At 38.9% G+C, this 27,282-nt stretch overlaps 1 protein-coding gene across 7 annotated transcripts in view; it reads left to right on the top strand.

The window, feature by feature from the left end:
• Positions 1-27,282, top strand: part of mad1l1 (mitotic arrest deficient 1 like 1) — a 772,508-nt gene that overhangs the window by 201,279 nt on the left and 543,947 nt on the right. For all 7 annotated transcript variants that reach the window (XM_059653949.1, XM_048552091.2, XM_048552089.2 and 4 more), the window contains one exon: positions 17,765-17,902. In XM_059653949.1, the coding sequence (XP_059509932.1) occupies positions 17,765-17,902 (138 nt within the window). The remainder of the gene's footprint in view (positions 1-17,764; positions 17,903-27,282) is intronic.

Genomic DNA, 27,282 nt, shown 5'->3' with positions numbered 1-27,282 from the left:
GGCCACTTGGCCGTCAAGTCCACACCAACCCTCTGAAAAGCATCCCAACCAGAACCCTCAGCGCACCCCCCCCCCCCATCCCATCTCCGTAGCCATGCATTTCCCATGGCTAATCTACCTAGTCTGCATATCCCTGGATATGTGGGCAATTTAGCATGGTTAATCCATCTACCCTCTGTATCTTTGGACTGTGGGAGGAATCTGGTGCACCCGAAGCAAACTCATGCAAACGCTGGGGGAATGTGCACACTCCATACAGACAGCTGCCCAAGGGTGCAGTCAAATTCAGGTCCCTGGTGCTATGATGCAGCGGTGCTAATCGCTGAATAGGAAAGATTTCAAGGGATATCGGGCCAAACACAGGAAAATGGGACTAGTTCAATTTAGGGAAACTGGTAGACATGAACCAAAGGATCTGTTTCCATGCTGCATGACTCTAAAATGGTTGTTTTAGATTTGGGAAACTTCAGTGAGAGTTAAGAACCAAGCATAAATGGACATACTGCAGCATACTCTGACTATGTGGTGTAGGAGACAAGTTTTTTTTCTCTCTGCCCATTAATGAACAAATAGATTTTTTTGACAATCTGGCATCTTTGATCCTTCACGGTGTTAGCCTGATTTACTATCCAGATTTGAACTGAACATTCTAATTGCTAGAAATGTTGTTATTACAATGGTTTTGTTGTACCCACTGAATCTCTGATGTGCAACTGAGATTTGCTTAGAAGGCAATAATCTAATCCTGGGATCAGTTGAATGTTGCAAACTATGGTTGAAGTCTGATCGTTGTTGAATGTTTGTTGATAGAACTGCCAAGTATGATCTGCTCCTTATTTAACGACTTCAAACAATGTAAGTTTCAAATGCTTTGCAGTTTGTATATAGGAAAGTCAATCTGTTGAAGCACAGCAGTTTTCTTTGTATACTGTATTTCCTTAGGGACTAACTCACTTTAAAAGTGTAACTAGTACAGATCTTCTAACTGCTTATTTTAAAAGTCTCGCTTTTTTGGATTGTTGCTTACAATGAACGTGCCACAACACTTGCTGTACTTGAGATGGTGTCATGCTGGTGTATATTAGTTAATTGAAGGCTGTCCCTTGCACTGAGACCCAGAGACTGTTAACTAGTTATCCACTAATGCAGGAACATCCAAAGAGCTAATGAGCATTAAGCAGTTAATTGAAGAATGTGGGCAGCCAAATCCTGGGTCATGACACTGTCGTCACAAAATATAGTTGTTGCATTAAGTGGTTCATATTAGAATATTGCATTGCAGCAAGTGATTAAATATCCTAAGCAATAAGGATACTTACTGAGTAGAGAAATAGAACAATCTAGGAATGCTGAAATAGATTTGAAAAGATGGAAGAGCAGGTTAAAATACTTGTTGGCAAACTAGATTACGGGTTTTATAGAAGGTGCATTGAGTTGGAGTGAGAAGTCATGATGTTCAAGGGATTTATTTATGCATAGTGCCTTCTTTTCTAGGCAGCTCATAGGAGAGAGGGTATTCAAGCCATGGGAAGGATGCACTGAATAGATACTGAAATAAAACCTGGAATGAAAAGTTATCGTTATCACACAAGGCTCAAAAATCTGTTTTTTTTTAAATGCTGGAACAGTTAAGCTTAAGTTGCAATTGGATTCAGGATTTTCAACCTCATTGAAATGAAATGTGTCCAGGAAGATTGCACACAAGAAGGCTATGGAATCTGAATTTTCACCAAAAAGGTGATAGTAGATGCTAGATTTAGTTTCACAGAGAACGTTATTAGAGCATAAAATGTTTTCCCTCACGTGGCTACTGCATTAAGAGAGAGAACCTGCATTTGTATAGCTTTGGGACACACACCTTTTCAAGTGTAGTCACTGTTGTAGTGTAGGAAGAGATGTGTTGATAACATACTTTTCAAATTTCCAAGCCCTTGAAACATTAATAAATGATGAGTAAGGTGAAGGAAAATGGAGCTGCACTGGTCCGGCAAAATATTGGAAGCATATTTGGAATGAATGCCATCATTATCTTCCAACGTTCATGCTCTGTTTTTGAACACAACAGGCCAGAGTGCAACACAAATTTGGAAAGTCAGTAGCAAAGCCAGTTTTGCTGCGAATATTCTGCTTATTTTAGTTGAGGAAGGTGGTTGTGTTTTTAGATAATATTTTCAGTCTTTTATCTGCCTTTTCAGGGATGTCCTATTTGTTTTTTGCAATGTAGCCAATCTTTTTGCTGCCCTGTTGTATGATCCAGTCTCAGTGCTGCCAAGCCATAATCACTGCTGGCTTCTAGTCTTGATTGTCCGGACTCACCTGCAATATGAAAGTTTTTTTTTTAATATAGTCATTCACAGGATGAGGGCGTCACTGGCTGGATAGCATTTATTGCTCATCCCTAATTGTCCAGAGGGCAGTTGAGAGTCAACCACATTTCTGTGGGTCTGGAGTCACATGTAGGCCAGACCAGGTAAGGATGGCAGTTTGCTTCCCTCAAGGGCATTAATCAACCAGATGTTTTTTTTTCCTGACAATCGACAATGGTTTCATGGTCATCATTAAATTCTTACTTCCAGATATTTTATTGAATTAAAATTCTACCATCTGTTGTGGCAGGATTCGAACCTGGATCTCTAGAACACTATCTGGGTCTCTGAATTAATAGTCCAGCGATAATACCACTAGGCCATCACCTTCCCATTCATTATGAAGCTGATTCATATTAGATCAAAATTGCTGGCTGTGAATGTTTTGGAGAATGCTTTGCAGTGCACACATTGATCAACCTATAATAAGCTTAAAGCTACTGTCAACAGGCATTTATCTTCTTTGCGTCTGTTAGCTTTGCAAAGGTTTTTTGCTTCTTCATTTGAGGAGTGAAATCGGATTTCTGCACCAAGGTAACAAAAGTATTGCTGCTTTGCTTTCTGATTAATGGAGAAAAGTGCTATTTATCGTAAGTTTTTATTGAATGTCTTTAACAATTATTACAGAGCTCAAGATGGCTCATTAGTCCATTGTGTCTGCACTGGTTCTATGAATGAGCATTTCACATTTTCCCATTCTCAAACATCATCCAGTAACAGTGTATTGTTCCTTTCGAAATACAAGTGTTTTTACTTTTGAGCACGTCAACTGAACCTACCTTAACACAACTTTTTGATAATATCTATATCTAATCATTGGCTATGTGAAAAAGTATTTTCTGATTTTATTTTTGTTTCTTTTGCCAGTTAATTAATTCCGCGTCCTCTTTTTCTTGGTCCTTTAATGTCTGGGGGCAGTTTTTCCTGACTCTGTCTCTCATAGCTTTGAATACCTCTGTCAGATCACCTCTCAGTCTTCTCTAATGACAACAGCTTGCAACCCTCTCGTCTGTTTTGATAGCTGAATTTCCTTATCCCTGAGAACTATTGTTGCAAATCTATTTTACATGTACTCAAGATTTTGCGTCCTTCCTAAAGTTTGGTCTCGGGAACTGGATGCACTGCTCCAGATAAGGTTGCAGTGCACGTGTACAAGTTCAATGTAACTTCTTTTCCGTATGCCCCTATTAATAAAGCCTAGGATGCAATTTGCTTTACAAAGCAATGTCTCAACCACTTCTTCTACTACTTTTCATTTATGAACATCTGCAACTAGGTCCCTCTGCTCATTCACTCCATTTGGAATATCCTGTTTATTTTGTCTATCCGTGTTCTTTCTATCAAAATGAATTGCCTACATTTCTCTGCACTGAACGTCTTCTGCCACCTGATTGTCCACTCAGCTAACTTATTATATCCTTTTGCATTCTACAGAATCCTTCTTAAGATTTACAATGCTTCCAAGTTTCATGTAATCTGCAAATTTTGAAATAGCATACTGTAAAACAGACTGTAAGTCATTAATATATACTGCGAAGAACAGGGATCCCAACATTGAACACTGGGGAACTCCACTACAAACCTTACTCTAGTCTGAAAACAACATTTCCTGTTGTGTTTCTAATCATTCAGCCAGTTTGGATCCATGTTGTTACAGACCTTTTTGTTCCATGAGCTATAACTTTGCTCACAGGTCTACTGTACAGTACTTATATCAAGTGTTTTTTTGACAGTCCATGCACATCGTGTCGACAGCGTTGCCCTTATCAATCCCCTCTGTTACCCATTTAAAATAATTCCAATAAAAACTGAAAGAACTGCGGAAGCTGTAAATCAGGAGCAAAAACATAAGTTGCTGGAAAAGCTCAGTGAGTTTGGCAGCATCTGTGGAGGAGAAAACAGAGTTTATGTTTCGGGTCCAGTGGTCCGCCTTAAGAACAAAAAAAACTCCATCTTGGTTCAATAATATTTTAATTAAATAAATCCATGTTGGTGTTCATGAATCAATCCAAATTGCTCCATGCTAGTACTATGAATTATTGCTTTGAGAAGTATTTCTACAGCCAATGGTATACTGACAACCATGTCATTGCTGCATTTATCTTTACAATTTTTTTGGAACAATGATATACTGCGTGGAATTCACCCATTCTCTGCCATTATCCATGAGTATAAGGCAGCCTGAAAAATTATAGTCAGCCCTCAACATTTTCCGCTTTCACTTCAGCGTCCTTGGATTGCTTGAGAGAAGGCCAGAATTGTCCACATGCACCATCATCCTTTTCTCGAGACAAAAAGACTGTAGATGCAGGAATCCAAGGCAGACAAACAGGAGGCTGAAAGAATACAGCAGGCCAGGCAGCATCTGGAGGAATGGAGCTGTCAACATTTCGGGTATTTATCTTCCTTCCGGTCCCAAATGATCCGCTTCTGCATGGCTGAGCTCGTCCTCACTTTACCTTTTAACTTCTCTCACTTTCTTCAGGTCCAAGATGTGGCCATGGGCTCCAGTTAGCTATCTGTTAGTGAGTTGCATTGAATGTTTTTTGTTCCTGCCCTACATGACCCCTGTCCCCACCAACTCTTTCTCTGGTGCATTGATGACATAATCAGTGCTGCAGCTTTCTCTCATCTTGAATTTTGCTTCAAGTTTCCACCCTGTTCTCTCTTTCATTTGGTCCATCTCTGTCTCCTCCCTTTTTTTGTCTCCATTTCTGGGGATAAACTGGTCACTGATGTCTATTACAAACCACCAACTTCCACTGTTACCTTAAACATACATCTTCACACCCTGTTTCCTGTAAAGACTCCATTCCATTCTCCCTGTTCCTTTGTCTCTGTCGCATCTATTCTATTGATGCCTCGTTGGTTGGGGAAGGTCTCAGAAGTGTCCACCTTTTTCCTCAACTGAGGTTTCTCCACCACCAGGGTCTAAAGGATTGGTGGCTGTATTTGACCAATTTTCTGCCCTTCCCTCCCGTCCCACCAAAATGACATGTCAAGTATTTGAAGCCGCTCATGGAACAGATATATATTTTTAAAAAATCATTCATGGGGGATATAGACATTGCTGGCTGGGCTGGCATTTATTGCTTATCCCTAGTCATCACAATGACATTTATGACAACTCAGAAATAAAACCAGAAATGGCTGGTAAAACACAGCATGTGTGGAGAGAAAGCCGAGTTAACATTTTGAGTCCAATGACCCTGAGTTCAGAACTGGTGATTTGATCCCTCCCTTCCTTCTCCAACTTCCTCTTCAGCCCTGAGCAAGTGTCCTTAGCTCTGGCACCAGGCAGGCAAAACCTGAGTGTCTCATTCATGGCGGCAGAGACCGGTAATTATCCGCCTAATTATATGGACCTCGACCACTGCCAAATTCCTATTTTCTTTGCTTGAAAGACTCCCTGTACCACAGTGCCATGGCCAATTCCCTCATCCTCCCTGCATTCCCTGCTATCATGTATAGAGCTTAGAAGAACCTTGTACCTGTGAGGTAGGGATAGAGACTTATCGATCTCTGCCATAGTTGCAATCAAATTTCCAGTGTTTGATCTCACACTCCTGGTGGAGTGTTCTGTGATTTTCCCCACTCCCTAACGTGCAACGTTTGCAGCTTGGACTCTATAGTTTCTTAACTCAGCTGGAATGTGGTTCAATTGCACATACCCACTACAGATGTATTAACTGTGGATCACCTTGGTTTCTAGGAGCTCCCACATTTTGCAGCTGCAAAACATCCCACCATTTATCACCTGTATCATATTTGTTTTAAGTTAGAACTGTTGCTAGTATTCCCACTTTTTACAGAAAGAAGCCCACACGTCATACTTTATTGTATTTTTTCCATTCTTTTACACCAGTAGCAATGTTATACCTGACAGGCTGTTCGTAAGGAGAAAAAGAGAATAAAAAAATCCAGAGCACAAACTTAAGACCTTACTTTTTACTTTGAAGTCTAGGAGTCCTCACCATCCAAATTATTCATCAGCTGTTTAATTAACACAAAAGCAATCTAACACCTCTTTTGTTCTGCTGAACTCCTTGAGATCTCAAATCCGGAACGTTGAAAACAGTTTTTGAAAGTATCTTTTAAGTGCCAAAGTTCAGCTAACTTCATTTTAAAACTGCTGGGTGAACATAGTCAGATGTATCCACATTTAATACCTGTTTTCTGCTTAACTTCTGTTCTTTGGTGATTGCATGCATGAGATAGTTAGTTATTTTTTCTTTGAAATTTTAAGAATCCCATTCCCCAACTCTGCTCTGACATTTCTCCCGTGAAGTCTTTACATCGTCTTCAAGTATTTTATCTCAATGAAATTTAGGAATAAAGGATTGGTCCAGATTTTGTCATCTATAAATTGTTTGAATGGAAGCACCTTTAAGATGAACTATGACAACCTTGTGAAATTGATACAGTTGACTCAGCAAGCAGCATGCAGTTTCAAGAATTACCACTCTACTGTATTAATGACTTATTGATATTAAACAATATTTTTCTCCATAATTTCTGACTGCTTTGTCCTTCCACAATATCCTTCTCTTAATGTACATCAACTGCAGTTCATGTATAATGGTTACATTTTTTACAATGAAAGAAAATGAGATCTATTGCTTCAATAATATTAGAGGTGTGAAGAGGTACAGGTCTTGTCCATCTGTTTAAGTAATTGTAATTTGGTTACATTGATTTAATGTGAATCTCTCAAAGAAAGATTTTGCACAATAAACTCATAAATGTGTATTTTTGTTTCTTTTAATTTGCAGGTCCCACTTGCCTAAACTTAATTGTAATCCATTTATCATGTGGTACTAAACATGCGTTGCAGCAATTCGAAGCAGTCTTCCATTTTCCATTGGTAACACGGTGTAAAGCTGGATGAACACAGCAGGCTGAGCAGGAAAGTTTGACGTTTCAGTTGAGACCCTTCTTGGCCTGCTGTGTTCATCCAGCTTCACACCGTGTTATCTCAGATTCTCCAGCATCGGCAGTTCCTACTATCTGTTGCATTTTCCAGTGATTTTTTTAAAAAGTCTTTCTTCGTGTATGGGCTTTGATGTCTCTGCTGTTATTTATTGCTCAACCCTAACTGCACTTGAAAAGGTAGTAGTCAGCTAACCTCTTGCACTGCTTTTGTCCATGACAGGGTATATACACCCATAATGCTAAAAGGAATGAAGTTCCAGGAGATTAGCCCATGGTTTGCTCGGTTGGAGGGGAATTTGTAGCTGGTGAAACGTATTAATTCATTTGCTGGCTGTCACAAGTGGCAGAGGACACGGGTTTGGAAGATGCTTTTGAAGGATGCTTCTGTATTTAGATGTGTCATTGTGATGCTATGGTGTCCAAGGCTGTTGGCCAATTGTCAGATGATGTGATTAGAACCATTGTAGAGTCAGAGAGCTAATTAGTACAGAAACAGACCCTTCCATGCAAGTCATCCACGCCGACCAGACATCCCAATCTGACCTAGTCCAGTATGCCAGCATTTGTTCTGTGTCTTTCCAAATCCTTACTATTCACATACCCATCCTGATGTCTTCTAAATGTTGTAATTGTACCAGCCTCCTCCACTTCCTGTGGCAGCTCAGTCCATTCACACACCACCCTCTGTGTGGAAAAAGTTGCCCCACAGGCCCCTTTTAAATCCTTACCTTCTCATCTTAAACCTATGCCCTCTAGTTTTGGACTCCCCTACCCTGGGAAGAAGGATATTGAGTGTTTACCCTATCCATGCCTTTCATGATTTTATAAACCTCTATAAGATCATCCCTCAGCCTCTTATGCTCCAGAGAACAAATGCTCCCAGCCTATTGAACCTTTCCCTGTAACTCAAATCCTGGCAACATCATTGAAGATATTTTCTGAACCATTTCATGTTTAACGACCTCTTTCCTGAACCCTTTCTAGTTTCATAATCTCCTGCTGATAGCAGGGAAACCAGAATTGTATGCACTATTCCAAAAATGGCCTCACCAATATCCTGTACAGCTGCAGCTAGATGTCCTAACTCCTAAACTCAATACTCTGATCAAAGAAGGCCGGTATGCCAAATGCTACCTTCACCATCCTATCTACCTTTAACTCCACTTTCAAGAAATATGAATATGCTCCCCAAGGTCTCTTTGTTCAGCAACACCACCCCCAGGCCACTTCCATTACTTATATAAGTCCTGCCTTCATTTGCCTTACCAAAATGCCCGGTTTCGTATTTGTCTAAATTAAACTCCATCACCACTCCTTGGCCCATTATCTCATCTGATCAAGGTCCCGTTTCTCCACCTACTAGCCTTGCACTCCTACTACCCTGGTACTCCTCCAGGGATTCATTTGATCCTAGTTGCCTGTACCTGACATTTGCTTCCTTCATTTTCTTGACGAGAGCTTGATTTTCCTGGTCATCCAGCATTCCCACATCCACTAGGCTTGCCTTCACTAACAGAAACAGTTATATTTGATTGCCGCAGAATTGATGGGCTAAAAGGATTTTCTGTGCTGTTGGCTGTAAGGCGCCTAAGTGTACACTGCTGTCACTACTGCCTGGTAGTTGTTGTGCCATTGTTGGGGACTGCTTTGTCAAGCTTCTCAAGTGTCATTGGGGCTACTCTCTTTCAGGGAAGTGGAGAGTATTCCATGAGGCTCCTGAGACTGGTCTTCTAGATGGTTGACAGTCTTTTGTTAATCAATTATTGAGTTCCTTGCTTTGGAATTCCTAGCTTCATACCTGGTCTTGCAGATACAGTATTTCTGTGGCTGGTTCAGCTCAGTCTCTATTCCTCAGTGATCCCCTGAATGTTAATCGTGCAAGTTCTAGTGATGGTAATGCCATTGAACATATCAAAGAGATGATTAGATTCTCTGTTGGAGATTGTCATCACCTGGCACGTTGTATAGTGTGAATGTTATCAGCCTGTTAGCAGCCCAAACCAGATCTTTATAGCATTGATTATATGTGAGGAATCATGAATGCAGTTGAAGGTTGTGCAGTTATTAACAAACATTCCGACTCCAGATCTTGTGTTGGGATGAAGGGTATTAATGAAACAGCTGAAGACAGTTGGACCCAGGAAGATACCTTGAGGAGCACCTGCATAAGTGTCCTCGGACATTTATAAGGTATAATTCCACGAGTATGGGTATGTCCTACCATCACCATCCTTGCATATGCCTGTCCACTAGTGAGACACGCGCACTAGAAATCAAATCAGAAGGGTTTCCATTTTAAAAAAAGAGTTACCTTGGGAGTCTACAATATCGAAAAAAAAAGACCCCATGAAGTTTCACGGCATTAGGCCAAACATGGACAAGTAAATGCCCTGTTGATTACCAAATACTGCCCCAACCCCCAACCCTCTCACCAGGCGATGAATCAGTGGTCTTTCATGTTGAATGCCACTTTGAGTTCCTTTCCTCCAGTAGTTTCTGTTTCTATTGTGAATGATCAAACCCAGGGTTAAAAAAAGAGTGCAGGAACGCCTGCCTGGAGCATAACCAAGCATATCTGACAACCTCTCAAAAACAGCTAAGCAATTCCATGACCAACTGATCAGATTGAAACTCTGTAATCTTGCCACATGCAGTCTGAATTGTTGTGAGAATTTAATAATGAACATGAGGTGACGTCTTCACTAATATCCTCATTCTCACTGGTGGAGCCCAGTACTTCAGTGTAAAAGTCAAGACAGAAGTAATTGCATCCAAATATTAATCAAGATGCGCAGATGACAGGATTGTTGATGTTGCTGCAGTATGTTGAAACTGTTAGACTTCAGTGTGATCCAACAATGATCTGGAGACTAAGCCACAGACACTGAGATGCATAAGGGAGCATGAAAAGCTATCTGGGCACTTTGTCTTCGAAGGTAGTCACATCCCATAGTTTTGGGATGGCTGATTTGGTAATTGGTCAGGGATTGGATGGTATGATTGCAGTTTAGACAGTGGACCAAGAACATGGAAGTCGAGAAGCCTCAGCCCTCACAGTTGTCCAATGGGTTTGAGTTGCTGGACATTTGTATTGATTGGAGTAAGAGCTGTAAGGTAGACGGATGAACTGACCTTGGCACTGTAGTAGAGGAAGTAAATTAATTAGTGCATTAAATAAGAATGTTATGGTAGTCAGGGTCAGTATAGTCAAGATTTTAGTCACAGTTCTCTTCAGGTGAGAGGCTGAGTCCAGAAGGCTGTGTTGCTGACCTGGTGCTGTGTTCAGGGATATCTGCTCTGGACTGGAGAGTGGCTTGCAACTGAGAGGATGGATGTATTTGTTGTGTGTACCAACCATATTGAAAGGACTAGGAAAGAGGTTCTCTTCCATGTTTGTCAGCAACCAGTTAACTTAAAAAGCAGAACCTGAAAAAGTAATAACTTCTGCTTAGCTTGCTAATCCAAAAATTATTATCTAGCTGTGCGTTAATTCTGGACATCATTAGCAGAGCAGTGATGAATTACCTTATCTTGAAACAGCAAACTACAGGATTATTTTGAGTTAAAATAATTAGTCGGAAACGTAACAGATTACTTCTCTTATTTACGGGAGTCTGTAGCACCTGTAATTGCAGTTACACTGTAGGACAGTTTAAACAGGAGGGGATAAATGGGATGTACAAGTAAGGGACTGCAACAATCATGATTAACTTTAATCACGTAAATTGGGAACATCAGATTAGCCAAAGTAGTCAGTAAGATTAGTTAATTAAATATGTGTGGGATAATTTCTTGAGAGTGTACATTCAAAAGCCAACCAGGGAGCAGACTGTTCCTGAACTGCTCATGAGCAATGAGACAGGATCAATCATCAGACTTGTGGCAAAGGAGCCTGTTAAGTAAGTGATTTATAATATAATAGAAATTCACATTGTGTATGAAGGGGAGAAGTATGGGTCAAAGTTCACTGTTTTAAACCTGAATGATGATGGTTATTATTTGGGTATGAAGGTAGAGGCAGCTAAAGTGAAACAAAAAAACTAGGTTAAAAGGTCAGAACAGATAATGGATGACTTTAAAAGGAATATTTAATAACTCTAAGAAATATTAATCCAATTGAAAAATAAAGATTCTTTGAGAAGGGTGTATTGACTGTGACTCACTAAGGAATTTAAGGATAGCATCAAATTGAAAGACGTGCTGCACAAATCTGCAACATTGGAATATCGGTCAGATTTTAAGAGCCAGCGAGGAATGGCTGAAAAGAAGATAGAGTATGAGAGAAAGCTAGCTAATAACATGTTAAAAAGTAAGAGTTTTTAAGAAATATTTGAACAGAAAAAATTAACTAACGCTTATGTTGGTTCTTCATAAAGACTCTGTTGACTGTCCAGAGAAGGCCTGTGCACTAGCATTTTAACAGAAGTGGCAGCATAGATAGTAGATACACTGGTTAAAATCCTCCAAAATCCCCTGAATTCTGAAGAGTCCCAGCAGAATAGAAAATAGTTTGAAAATAATTTGACTGTAACACCTTTAAGCAAGAAAGGAGAGATACAGCAAACGGAAAACTGTGTGAGAGTTTGCCTAATGTCCCTCATGGGGAAAGTGGATGTTAAAGTAGGATACTTATCAAGATGTAATAGGATCTGGTAGAGTTAGCATGGATGCGTGAAAGGGAAATTTTTTATTTTATGGGATTTATTTTTGTGGAAATAAGGAGCAATCTGGAGAAAGAGGAACCTTTTAGATCTAGTGTGTTTGGATTGCCAAAAGGCAGTTGATAAGGTGCCACTTCAAAGTTACTGCACAAGTTAAAAGCACATGGTGTAGGGAGTAACATTTGCATGGATAAACGGCCGGGTGAGTAAATGCGGAAGTGAAAGTAGGGGAAAGTGGGTCTTTTTCAAACTGGCAAGCTATGATTAGTAGAATGCTGTTTGGACCTGTGCCAGGGCCTCAACTATTCACAATCTATATCAACACTTGGACTGTTCATCCAAGTTGCGTGGTATTTAAATTTGCAGAGGGTTTTAAGATAGGTGGGAAAGCAATTTGTCAAGCGGAGGTAAGAGAATCTGCAAAAGGATATAGACAAGCAAACAGTTGATAGAAAACTTGAACTTTTGTACTTTGGCAGGAAGAATAGAAAAGCATATTCTTTAAAGACCTAGAGATTACAGAATTTGGTGATACAGTGGTACTGGACTATCCTGTTGTACGCAACATTTGTATGCTGATATGGCAAGTGATGAGGAAAGCAGTTGGCATGGTATCATTGATTGCAAGGAACTGAAATTTAAAAGGAGGCAGTTTTACTGCTGCTGTACAGGTTATTGATGAGACTTTATCTGGAACTTTGCGTGTAGTTTTGATGTCTTCATTTGAAAAAAACAATTCTTATTATGTTAAAAGCAGTTCGGCTAAGGTGACCTTGACACTATTGGAATGAAGAGATCCTCTTGTACAGAAAGGCCGAACAGGTTAAACATATATTCTTTGGAATGAGAGAGGTGATTGTACAAAATATACAAAGTCCTAAAAGGATTTAATAATGTGTCTCCCGGAAAATATTTACTCTTGTGAGGGAGGCTGTACGTAAGTTTAAGAGCGAACCCTTTTAAGACTGGAATGAGAACATTTTTTTTCCACTTAAAGTCCATTAATCCGTTGTCGCAATTCACTGGAGTAGCAGGCTAGAAATCAAGCCCTGCTATTCCCAGAATTTTCGCAAAAGTTAAATATATTAGAAAAAGTGTGTGAAGATTCCCCAATTTATCTGATTTTCAGACCCAGTTTGAGAGAAATCATGTACTGATTTCTATAATTAAGAATTACTGTTTATTACAAATGATAAGAATCTAGCTGCAGGTTAATACTTAAGCCATTGGCATTTAACCCTATTACTTAAAACTCTTAACTCCGTTATAAACTTCTCCTTGCACATACAACCTCTGTCTCTCGTACACTTGTGCGTACACGTAAGTCAAGGAAAACAGTTCAGCAGTCTTTGTTAACAAGATCTATTGAGTTGTTTCATGATGATCAGAAGTATTTTGTCTCGCCGTTCCTTTCCTGAGATCTACCAGTTTGCAAGAGGCACAGTTCACTTACAAAATGTGTCTGACTTATCAGTTAAAAGTCATTGCTTACATCAACTGCTGAAAGAACAATTAACTGTTTATCTTCATGTTTCAACTGGTTTACTGATGAGAACTTAGAGAGAAAGAGAGAGCTCCTGAGCTGATAAAGATCTGATCACTTGTCTCTATATCATGTTCCCAGCCCAAGCTGTTTGGTTCAGCAGTCAGTCAGAACTGCCGGTGCTGGACAATCTGAGATAACACGGTGTGAAGCTGGATGAACACAGCAGGCCAAGCGGCATCAGAGGAGCAGGAAAGTTTGACATTTCGGATCGAGACCCTTCTTCAGAAAATCTTCAGAAGAAGCGTCTCGACCAGAAACGTCAAACTTTCCTGATCCTCTGATGCTGCTTGGCCTGCTATGTTGGTTCAGCAGGCAAATGGCTTTTGCCACTAGTTCATAGACCCATCAACTACTATTCCATCTGAATACAGAATGTCTTGGTTCCAGTTTTTGTACAACCAAATCTTTAATTACCACTTGTTCAAACAGCTGTTTAAGCAATGCTTGCTGTGAATGCCATCTCAACTGTTTTTCAAAATATGTTAAAAACTCTTACAAAATATTGGTTTTAAAATACTTCTTTCTCATTTCAGTCTATAATTACAAAAAGCACAAAAATAAAAATGACACAGCCTTTATACCGTGGAATTGTCGCCTTTAGAAAGTAGTGAAGGCTGTGACATTTAATTCATTCAATGCAGAATGAACTTTTATAGAAAAAGGAATCGAGGGTTACGGGGTGCAGGCAGGAAAATGGAGTTGTGGCCATGGTCACATTGCTGACAATCTAATTGAATGCTGGAGAAGACTGAAAAAGTTAATGTTTAACTTCTGCTTCCAATTCTTATGTTCCTGTTTTTGTGATTGGCAGAGTGTGCCACACTCAACCAGCCAGTGGTTGTTAAACCCTAAACAAAACACAACTGTTTGCCTTGATCTCACAGGGTAGAACTTGATGAAACAGTTCTGAATATACTAATTGTTATGCTGACAGACAACTTGAGTAAAGTAGTTGACTTTGTAAAGTGGCTCTTTTAGTCTTGCGAGAAACAACTTCTATTGACAAAGAGGAACTCACTGTCGAAACATAAGAAATATATTCAAGTCCTGCTCTATTTTTGGTCTACAGTTCTCTCTAACTTTCCCTGCAGGAACACGCCAGTCAGATGGACCCAACTTGCCAACCAATCACAATTCTTTTCTCATCAGCTCTAACCTGTCCCTGTTGTTTGCAATTTGATGCTCCCATGTTCTTTTGAGTGCATTGGCAAAGAGCTTTGTCAATATATCTATCTTTTCAGCAATATGCAAAATCTGAACAGCCAAATGGCTGTCTAAATTATAAAAGTAGAAAAGTCTTTACATCCCCAGTACTGGCATCCTATGCTTTGAACCTGTGCATTAGATTAAGTGCGCAGAGAATTACAGGTGTATATTTTGAGCAGAATTTTTTTTATACAGCAGGGAAGCGTTGGAAGCTTATTGTTTGGTCCCATCAAGGCTGATATTGTCTGATACTAACTGAGTTAATTCATCCTCCGATAAAAATATATTTTCATGGCCTTGAATGTTACAGTAATGACTGTGTCTATTGATGTTCGCTTCAGGGAAATAGAACTTAATGATTCTCCTCTCTAGGTGGTCCATGATATCTAGAATCTTGATTTACAGCTCTGTCTTTGGTTCTCATTACCACGTTACATTGCAGATGTGATCTTGTGCCATGACGTGAAGCTGCTGATTTGATTGAGTTCCTGATTTAGGAGCAGTATTTCACTGTTGTACCATGTTTTTTGCACTTGTGCTGGTCTCTGGCTACCACCGAGCAGAGGCCAACCTGTTAGATTTGGTGGCAGTTCAAAAGGCTGGTGGAAAAATATGATTGGATAATTAAAGGTAAATTAGGCAGTTCTTTTTCTTAATTGTAACATTGTTTAATATATGGATTATAGGATAAGATTATAGCATAGAAACAGGAATGGGCCATTCAGCCTCTCAAGCTTGTGCCACCAATCAGTGAGATCATGGCTGTTCTGTGGCCTAACTCCACATGCCATTCAGGGTGCTATGGTGGCTCACTGGTTTGTACTGCTGCTTCACAGCACCAGGGAACCGGGTTCTAGCCTACCCTTGGGCGACCGTGTTGGATTTGCGTATTCTCACTGTGTTTGAGTGGATTTCTGTCGAGTGCTGCAGTTTCCTCCCATGGTCCAAAAATGTGCAAATTAGGTGGATTGGCCAAGCCAAATTGCCTGTAGTGTACAGGGATGTGTAGGTTAGGTGCATTAGCCATGGGAAATGCGCAGATACAGGGATACAGGATAAGGGGATGCAGGTGGATGGGATGCTCATCAGAGGATTGGTGTGGATATTTTGGGCCAAATGACCTGTTTCCACACTGTGGAGATGCTAAAGATTCTGCCTGCCTTTCGGCCCATATCTCTTTATCAATTTTTAAAAAATCCATTTCAGATTTTAAATTAACATCTGATCTAGCATCTGGTATGATTTGTGGAAGTGTGTTCTGGACATCTACCACCCTTTGTGTGTCGAAGTGCTCCTAACATCTCTTGTGAACAGTTTGGTTCTCAGTTTGTGCCTCTGCTTCTAGAATTCCCAACCAGTGGGAATAATTTATCTACTTTGTTTCAAAGTCTTCAAGATATTAATATCTTGAAGACTTTGATCAGATCACCCCTCCATCTTCTGCATGTTGTGTTATCATTGATCTTCATTTCAGTTAAATTTGTAATCCTGGGTGATTCTCTGTGGGCCACCATTGCTCTGTCACAAACATAAATTCAAATTTGATTTAGGTTGCAGTATAATATCTTTGGATTTATAAGTTTTCATCCTGTGATGCTATTTTTGCAATTTTCCTTATGGTATGCCTACTGCATGTTTTGCTTTTGGTTTGTGTAGAGTCAGATTAAAATTTACAAGTTTCTTTTGGTAATTCAGAGTTATAATAGGTAGTAGTTAATCTCTAATTTTAAAACTTGGTAGTAAACAATTGTTTCAGTCTGAACCTCGGAGTGATTCAGAATTATTTTTGGCATTGGAGGTTTTTCTTAAATTAACTAAAATAAGCAGAAGTAATAGGAATGATTTTACTAACAAGTTATGAAGTCCCACAGTCACTGAAGCCCTTGACAAAATTGTGATCAGAGATAATGGGAACTGCAGATGCCGAAGAATCCGAGATAACTAAGTGTGAAGCTGGATGAACACAGCAGGTCAAGCAGCATCTTTGGAGCACAAAAGCTGATGAAGCACAGAAAAATCTGATGAAGGGTCTAGGCCCGAAACGTCAGCTTTTGTGCTCCTAAGATTCTGCTTGGCCTGCTGTGTTCATCCAGCTCCACGCTTTGTTATCCCTTGACAAAATTACAGCTTTGTGAAGACCTGTAGGTTATCACATTATTCTTCATTCACCTTGTTTCATGGATTATCGTTCATGTATCTAATTAGTGAAAAATTATGTGATCATAACCCAAGGTGATTGTGGAAGTTTAATGAAAACTTGCGGTGCTTAGTATTAAAGTGGAATTTTGGTGATGGATGTCTGAAGAAGGAAAGAACCGAAAAAATTGATTTTAGTTAAGATTAATTTGATAACTTTTAATTCTTAAATGTTTAATTAAAAAATTATTTTTCATTCCTTTTCTGTCATTATGTTTTGCCATTTTGTGAAAATAGAGGCAGTCATTCATTTATGTGATTCCTTGTGAATTCTCAGGGTGACCCAACAAAATATTTTTGTAGTATAGTCATTGGTGTTAAGTAGGCAGTACAGTTGCAGGTTTTCTTAAGAACAAGATCCAACGAACAGCATTGTGATGACTGAATAATTTGTTTTAATGATCTTAGTTGAAGGATAAGCAATTACACCTTATGTCACTTAGAAAATCTGTGCTAGAAGTCCCTGTACCCTGCAGTTGGCTATCTGTGATAGGTGAGGGCAACTGAAAGTCATCCGGCTTTTCATATTTTCTTTCTTCTTAACATGTGAGACTGCACCCAGACAGCAAATGGTTGAAATGCAGGTTTTGAATCTCGAGCTGTCTCTTATTGTTTCATTGTTGGAATTCTAGTCATTTGTGTGACCTCTTATTCTCTTAGACTTTAGAGCTTGTTGCCCATGGAAACAGAACAAGTTATGAATTAAATCTAATGTGGTACCTCGCAGCATTATAGATTTTCTCTGAATCAATTTAACTCAATGTTTACCCTGTGCTTATGAAGAGCAATATATAAAATGCAACAGTTCTTTCTTTAGTTGCAAGAATAATGAAGAAACCTTCATTTTTGTGTTGCAGGCTCGTGATGGGATGAAAGGTATTTTGGATTCTTATGACAATGAGTTGGCCAGCAATTATTCACCACAGCTAAATCGAAGGGTCCGTGAAGCAGAGGATATGGTGCAGGGTCTACATACCCATATTTCAGAGCTGGACGTAAGCTGCTACTGAGTTCATTTGTTCCAAATTGGATAACCCGATGAAATGGATGCATTTCTGGCTTTTTGGAATTTAATGATTGGATCACAGTCTTTGTGAAGTGTATTCCTAAATATATGTCTGCATTAAAATTACTTAGAGATTACATTACAATAGCATCATTAATTGCATTGCAGCTGCCCCCCAAAAAAGAAACATGGCCATCAAAGTAGAGATCTGAGGAACTTGTACAGAGTGTAAGTTGTATGCATACATAATGTTAGTATTCATTAATGAACCTAGGGAGAAATCAGAAGAAGCTTATTTACTTTACAATGGAAATATACAAGTCACATTTAACCGTGCAGAGAATTTGAAGTGATCAGGTAGATGCATCTTATGGAAAGCAGTGTTGATTGGGTGAGATGAAATAAGGTGAAGGGAGGCTTATGTGGTGCATAGCACTTGCACAGACCAGCTGGGCTGACAGACTTATTTCCAAGTTGTAAAATTCCATGTAATAAATTATTTGAATTGGCTGTGCTGTGGGGAAAAAAAGTTGATGACTTTTTTCCTTTGTATAGGTTTGTCAAATGTTTTTCAAGTCAATAATGCCTTAAAATATTGTGGCATTGATGGAATAATGAGCCTTTGTTTTGATTTTTGGATTTTTTTTGTGTTGAGTTTCAAGAGATATAACCTTTCAATATCAGCAATCAACAAGTAGAGTAGTTGAGATGGCACCTTACTATGGAGAAGTAATGGGCATTGTACTTCTTAAAGGTGAGATCAGTTGGGCTGAAGACTTGCTCCATCCAACTCTGTCTTGTATTTTGATACGATTTGATTAAACTACATTACAGCAAACTGTTGACAAATTTTGCATTTTGTGTTGGTGAGATATGTTTACATAATTACAATTTGAATTATGCTTTGCTACAGAAGTATTTTCTAAACAGTACCAATTAAGGAAAAGTCTGCTTAGTTTTCTGAAATCAAAATTTTACTGAAGGAAATACCTGGACATTTCCAGCAAACCTCTATCACTTCTTTTGTTTTCTAGAGTCATGCTGGTTCACCTATTTTATTTAATAGCTCTAAATTATTTTATTATACACCTTTCTTATATTTTTGGTGTCTTTTATTAGTTGTTTAGTTCTTTCAAAACTGATGGTCAAAACCATTTGAAAGTGCTTTACAATGCCTGCATAATAAGTGTGTTTGTCAAAGCTATCTTTGCAGAAGTCTGTGCAATTATGTGTATGCATGTGATGTGCTCAGCCAAGGCATTGAATGATGAATTGAGATGATAGTTTTTGTACTGAATCCAGAATCAATTAATTCTGATACAATGACTGACAGAGTAAAATTTATAATGATCTTTCCATATTTTATAACTGAACTTGGACTGTTGTAAGCATTTTGGTTTTCAATTGTTTGGCACATGTTGCTTAATTAACATTCCACTATAAAACTTATTTGCTCCTACAATGTACTTGATAAGCTTGCAGCAAAACATTTTGACGCAGCAAAGTTATGTCATTGATGTGCACTCAGCTGCATTCTCTCTCCTTCACCTTCATCTCCAAAATTCTTAAAAGTTTAATTATTGAATACTTGTGTTGGGCTAATTCTTCGCTTTTGCTGTTTATATTGTGAGACTATCTATAAATTGAAGTAATTGTGTAAATTAAATCACAATATTCACCACCAGTTTTATGCTCTCCATGTCAAAATCTAAAATAGGTATTTAACCAGACCACTGTTTACTACTTCAGGAATTAATTTATGAATTTATAACTGATATCAATTTTGACAAGAATCCTGAAACACAAGTTGGAATAAACATTAGTGGCCATTTTCTGACCAGTGATCCAGCTCCCTTCATTCCCTCCGTCTGTGACCTGTAGTGACAACAGCATGTACCATGTACAAGGTGCAATACAGCAACCCACCAAGGCTACTTCAATAGCATGTTCCAAGCCTGAAGCACTTCCACCTTGAACAATGAGGCCAGTAGATGTAGAATAACCCACCACTTGCAGGTTCCCCGTCCAAGCCACACACTATCTTGACTTGGAACTATATTGTCGTTTCTTCTCTGTTTCATTGATTCTGGATGTCATTCCCTAACAACTCCGCACGAGTACTTAGCCTCAGTGGATTTCTCTAGTTCCGTAGAGCATCTCATACACCCTCCCTCCTTTCATGGACAATTACGGATAGGAAGTAAATTCCTGTGTAACCAGTGATGCCACATCTTGTAATGTCCGAAAGATAAAATTCAGGATGGGCAGTGAGTTTATACAGATTGGACTGGAAATTGGTGACCGGTTTGGTAGCTTTAGTTTGACTGTTGTTTTGGAAAGCTTGCTTTAGCAGACAATCCACCTTGATAGGTTGATTTAATGATGTATGTTCTTTGGAAACCCAAGTTTGCAGTTTGTGGTGTTTTGCTTTTTACCTGAATTAGGGAAGAGCTTCATGTCCAGTTCTGTGGTTCTGTACTAATCTGTGATCCACATCAAAGTACCTTGATGTCACAGACATCTGTATAGTGACCTACCACCAGAATGTTAGAGCCAAGGCTAAAATGGCAGGTACCACCTCAGATGACAAAACCAACCCAGGACATAATACATTACTCACCTTGGTATATCCAACAGCAGAGTACTGCTGCTAAGGAAGCTGCTTCACATGGTAAACATCTGCTTTGGGGAGGACATGCAAATATTGTGGAATGGAATGGGCAAGGAATGCTGGCCCAGTGAGTGACGCCCTCATCCTATGAGTGAAGTAAATTAAATATTGAGACTAATGCAACTGAATTGGCTTCTCGAGTCCACATCCTCCTCAGGGAGCACTACCAGCCAAAGGGTAATGATACACTCCCACTGACAGAGGTCCTCAAATGATTTCTCATACTCATCTGAAATCTTGTAAGCCCTACTGAAAGTCTGTATATTTCCTAGTCATCTTCCTTGATAGCACATTTAGTAGTTCATTGTCAGCGTCAGCAGCTGTAGCCTGCTAGCTGGTCTGGATGGTGGAGTCCTAAGTCTCTCTCTTTCTTGGAAAATCTGGATTATCGTCAACCTCTTGATGATGGGTCAGGGAAGATGTAGTCACTTACTGTCCATATGAAAAATGAGGAACAGAAATTGTCAGACATTACACAGTGAACATCTTCCAGAGAGGTGTGTTCCTGGCCACATTGTCACCCTTCATGCTGTGACAGCTAAAGAAACTTGAATTGGATTGTTAATCTCAATATTAGACTGTAACTGCTTCCCCAGCTGGAGGAAAGAAAGGGATGAGCAAAAAGTGCTGACTTTGCAAGTGACTCATACATCACATATTTGAATAATTAAAAAATCACATTGTAGTGCTACAAGTGCTCTTACAGTAATACCCCAGGGCCATGGGAAATGGCCAGTAAATCCTCAGTTACATCCACAGCTCAAGAATGAACTGAAGAATGATCTTGCATCTAAATGATGAGAGATCAATGGTCTGAATGTTATCATTTTTCAGAGTGAAAATGTGTATCATTTATCATTGTCACATTTTGTTCTTTATCCACAAAACCTATTATTCCACAAGTCACTTGAGATCAAGTGGGCAAGTGACTTGCATTGAGATTTTGACAATAATTGTTCGCTTGTCAGTTAAATGCGTACAAAGTGGACTGATGACAGTCCCTTGTGCTTATTCCTCTGCTTACTTGGAGCTTCCTCAATACACCACAGCTGGATTGGCAGCTAGCCAAGTAGGGAGGGCGAAACTGGATGATGCCAAGGGCTGGTTACTCTGATATGCTGTGCCATCTTGACCCTTCTTTTATGGTGCATTGTATTGATTGAGTATAGTTCTGCTGAAAGTTGTTGACCAGAGACATAAACCTTTCTGTACTCTGCCCATGAATACAGGATTTGCTTTTTCTCTTTTTTATAGTGAAAGGTGTTGCACTAACGTGCTTTGCTAGAAGTACTCGTAATTGAGGTTGACAGAACAGAATGCCAGACAGAGCTATAATTTCAAATTGTGACCTTTGAATTATGAAAAGAAGACTATCAGTATTATATCTATTTCAGACTACCAGACATAAAGTATATTTCTGGGGTCAGAAATTGTTTTTGCAGCTGGTGGCTGAACATATGGCGTTTGATGTGCCAACTTTGTCAACGTTCCAATTAATTGATTGGGTATACATATGGCATCATTGAGACATAAATCACTTCAGCACAAATTTTCACATTAACCTTCTCACCAGCTGAGAAATGTTGTGGGAGGTTGTGTGCCAACAAGCTGAGAGGAGACAAACCACGATGAAATAATGCTGATGCTAAGATTAGTTCAAAGCGATCTAACATTCTGTCAGTAACCAAATTTCATAGCTCTAGCATCTCATTTTTTCCTTTGATAAATTAGATGATTTTCTCCACTTTTCTCTGAGGATGAAGCTGCTAGGCGCACCTGAGCTACCTGGCCCGAGTGGCTACTCACATGTATGCTATAATGAATACTTACAAACTTATTCAGCAGCAGAACAGGGCATCATTGCTGAACTCATCCAAGACGTGCTGAAATTGCAACTGTGCATGTTTTGGCAGTCGTTAAAATTACATTGGATAATTGTATTGAAAATGTTTTTATTTATAGAGGAACCAAAACCATTTGGAGTAAGTAATGAACTCAGGCAAACTTATTCAGTAGAAAAGTGCTGAGAATGTAGAACTTGCTGAATATGGAATAGTTGAAGCAATAACAGCTCTAAGGGGAAGCAAGCCAAGGGAGTCATGAGCCCAGACCAGCACTGGCAGCCCAGATCTGCTGGAAAGCATTTCCTCAGCACAGAACAGGGCATACGTGAGCCTGGAATCTGTGGGCTTCCCGTAGATCCTACTTACCATTTCAATGAAGTCCAACTAGAAGCTCAGCAAAGATAAATTGATCAACAGCTGTTTGCACATTGACCTGTGAATCCATTTGGGCTCCACAATGATTCTTAGTTGGTTCTTTTCAATCAAAGGAGTAAGAGGTGGCACAGCAAATCTGCAGTCCGTTGGAGGAAAATCTCTTGGGGTTGAAGGTGCGAGGGAGATTTAATGAGTGAAAATTTTCTCAACCTGTGCTCAGTTCTGTATTGTTTCCATCTCTCTTGGCCTGCTAAAAATGTGCCTCATGTAGAAACTGTTTCTATATTCTACATCTGCAGAACTTATTGTTTTTAGCTTCATAGCTACAAAGATTTTACCTCCAGTGTGTGAAGATTCTCATAATGATGTAATCAAATAGGAGATGGGGATCTTTTCACAGTTCCCATGGAATATGACTAGCTGACAGATTTCATTGGCCTTGGGGTGAATATTGCAATTTCAGACTGCATTGATGTAATCCATGATGGTTCCAGGTATGAAAGTCCCAGGTGTTAAATCAGCTGATGGAATTCAAATAGCAATAGTTCATAATTTATATAATAATGATCACCTCAGGAAATACATTCTTGCATGAGAGGAAGTGCATTGGAGCTTCACTTAACTAACTGCTGGAATGAAAGGTTTATTAATGAAAAGATCTGAGGAGAAATTGAGTAGACTGGATTACCTACCCTGGAGTTTAGCAAAATGAGACTGATTTAATTGGAATATGCAAGTTCTGAGGGACTTGACAGGGTGGATGTTGTAAAACCATTTCCTTGGGAATCTGAATCACATGATGACTGTTTCAGAATAGGATGCTGGCCATTTAGGATTACAACGAGGAGAACCTTTTTCATTTATGAATCTTTGTAATTCTCTGGACTGGAGAACTGTTGATAACCAGACATGGCATTGGTGATAATTCCTTATGTACTCAAGAAAAATCTAACGGATATGGGGACAGTGCTGAAAGATAGATTTGACATTGAAAATTATTATAATTCTCTTGAATGGTGGACTGGGTTGAAAGTCCAATTTATGTTTTTGCGTGAGCTTAAGCATGAAGTGATCAAAATAGAAAATGCTAATTGGTTTTCAACAGCAAAGAATTTAAGTTAGATCAGTAAATTCCACAATGTTCTTTTTACCCTCTTAGAATCATGATGTCAGTCAAAAACAAAGGGCTGCATATTGGAATTCTACTTCTCCCAGGCTAATGTGGTGCAGTGTGATAAATAATAAGTGTGGAGTAAATGAGGATGAATTTATGGCTTGGGGCTACTTCAGAGCTTTAATTGCATGAGTTTAGTTGCGATGAGACAGGCTGATTATAGCATTAAAACACAGCGTGAATGTGAAGTTTCAGTGAGGTTCCACATTAGTTGAAAATCACTTCATTCAGTAGAGACAGAATATTGTATATTTGATGTTGTAAAAATGGAAGTTTCATTCTTTAAATTTAGCATACTCATTCTTGTCACACTGGTTCCTATGATATGGTCATTCAAAAAAGATTTTTTTTTCACTGACTATACCATTGTAAGCTTTAATGCCATATATTAAAGCAAGGCAATGATTTATATAGTGCTTTTCGGAGTTGTTGAATGTCCCAAAGTGCTTTTCAGCTTATTAGTACTTTTGAAACAAAGTCACTCTTATAATTTTGGGAAATGTAGTCGGCAGTTTGAATACAATAGGCTTCCACAAACAGCAACAGTGAAATATGAGTAAAAGTAGACCATTTGTCCGCTCTAGCCAACTGCTTTATTCAATATGGCTGACTTTGTATTTTGAATTCCACACTTCTATCTGTCCTGAGGACTTTTGATTTTCTGGCACAATTTGCCTCTAACTACCTCCGTCTTTAGATGTTCAATGACCCTGCCTCCTCCACTTTCTGGGGCAGGGAGTTCTGAAGTTGTTTGCTGAGAGAAAAAAATAAGATGTATCTCAGTCTAAACGACGATTCCCAGTTTTCCATCAATGGTCGAAGTTCTCGACTCATCTGCAAGAGAAGTAATCAGGTAAATCCAACGCATTTGCAACAATTCTTTAAAAAAGTTTAAAAATGTTAACAATATTCAAGGTATGGTCTTATCCAAGCCTTGTATAATTAAAATATGATGCCTTTACTTTTATGTTCAATGTCATTCATAACAGGATAATGTTCTATTAGTCTTCTTGATTGCATACTGCACTTGCATACTAATCTCTTGTGACTCATGTAACAGAATACCTCGATGCATCTGCGTCTTGGATTTCTAGACTCATTCTCTGTTTAAGTGAAACTTCGGGTTTTTTTTGGTTCTTCCTACCAAAATGAACAATTTTAAATTTTCCCATAGATTGCTCCACCTGAAAGTTTTTGCCCATTCATTCATTCAACCTGTCTATGGTCTTCTGCAAACTCCTTGTGTCTTCTTCACACCATACTTTAATACCTATCTTTGTGCAGATTTAGTCACCATGCCTTCACTGTCTTCATTTAAAGAAAATCTGAGACCAGAACACAGATCCCTGTCGGACTAATCTGTTGGTCACATGCTGTTAATCAGACAGAGACTCATTTATGTTTACTTTGGTTTCTATCAGTGAACCGATATTCTTTCCATGCTGATATATTGTGCTCTATGCCGAGTGCTTTTCCTGTAATAACCTTTGAGAAGCTGCTGTATAAGATGTCTTCTGGAAATCCAAATACTCCCTGTCTACCATCTGCAGTTTATCCACACTACACGTAACTCTTTCAGAGAAGTCTAATAAATTAGTTAAATGTCATTTCTCCTTCACAGAACCGTCCGGATTCTTTCTAATTGCCTTTCATTTTCTAAGTTTGCAACCACAAGATCTTTAATGAGCAATTGTAACTCCTTCCCTGGGACAGGTGTAAAGCTGACTTACCTATAGTTTCCTGCTTTGTGCCTTACTCCTTTCTTGAATAGTTTCGTTCTATTTGCTACTTTTCAGATTGATTGAAAACAACAGTCAAGTCAAACCTGTAGATGTGATAGAGGAGGGAATTCACTCTGATGAATGTAAAAGGATGTTGGTGGGTTCGGTAGAATGTTGGTTTTTAACTGTGCTTGAAATATTTGGAATTGTGTTATCTGTAAACGGATTGGTTTATTTGATGTTTTTCTCTTGTTGTTTTGAGTAATACAATTATGTCTTGGTGCTAAGCCAGATCTGTGGCACTGTGTGCTTGTGTTTCAATGAAAGATTACCTTATTCGTTTAAAAATAAACAACATATGATCTATGAAGCCACATTTCAGGTTTGATCCGACTTTGTGCAGTAATAACATTGGCCAGGATAACAATATTTTGGGCTCTCGAGGGATTTGAATTCACTGGATTTAAGAGATGTATGTGTCTTTTCGTTTTAAAATAATGGTTGGGTAGTGTGTTCTGGACACTAGATGGTTGTGTGGTGGTGAAAGGTATTGCTCTGGATTGGACAATAGCTTTGACTTGCCAGGAATTTTCTATAAATGCAAGATATAACTGGATTATTTGAAATCTTTGACTAAAAGTAAACTGGGCGTGTTCACACACAAATTGAAGTTAGAATTAAAAGCAGGAAATAATAAGGATAAAATTCTTCAAGTGATTACCCAATATTTAGAATCAGAAGAAAGGAAATCTGAAAGTTGGGTGTCATAGCTGCAGTTATCTAAGATGCAGTTAGAAATGAAAAGCTATAATTTAGAGAGAGAAAAAGTGATATGAAACGACGAGTTAAAAGCAAGAGAGAAGCAGAGCGATGTGGAATTAAATAATCTACCTTCAATGAGATGGGAAATTAAAGGTCATGAGCATGGCCATGAAACAGCTTGGATCAAAGAGGATTGGGAGAGGTAACAAGGTGTGGACCTGGATGAACACAGCCGGTCAAGCAGCATCAGAGGAGCAGAGGTAGTGGTTTCAGATAACAGGTAGAGGGATGCCAAAACAGTAAAAAAGAAATAGTAGTACTAAAAAGGTGCTATACACAACTTGGCATGCTTCCGTTCCAATAAGAGTGGATATAGCCAAACCAATAGATGAAAGTTCAATGGGAGACTGATAACAGACATATCTAAGATATCTTCAGAAAAATAGATCTTAAAACTGTAGTTGTAGTAGTACAAAAGGAACATGTTTCTTAAGAACCTATAAGAAGGGGGACATGGCTCAGTACAATCAGGAAATTGTGTTTCAAACGTTGATGAGGAGAATCAGACAAATTGATGTTTTTGAGTAATTTTATTTTTAAAGGTAAGCTCTTTCCACATGCTTCCAATCAAGGAAGTAAACCAATAAAGATATTGAGAGATACTGGAACAAGTCAGTATCTGGTACTGGCTGATACAATTTCTCTTTCAAAGGGATTAATGAAGGAGAAAGTACATTGAGGTTTCATATCCCCTGATACATATTGGATTACAGAGTGACTTAGTAATCGGAGAGATTGTAGTGGGAATAACAAATCAAATTT

The sequence above is a fragment of the Stegostoma tigrinum genome, chromosome 23 (assembly GCF_030684315.1).
Source record: "Stegostoma tigrinum isolate sSteTig4 chromosome 23, sSteTig4.hap1, whole genome shotgun sequence".
NCBI classification, from domain to species: domain Eukaryota; kingdom Metazoa; phylum Chordata; class Chondrichthyes; order Orectolobiformes; family Stegostomatidae; genus Stegostoma; species Stegostoma tigrinum.
The sequence above is the reverse complement of the archived record's forward strand: the minus strand, read 5'-3'. Positions and strand labels throughout refer to the sequence as shown.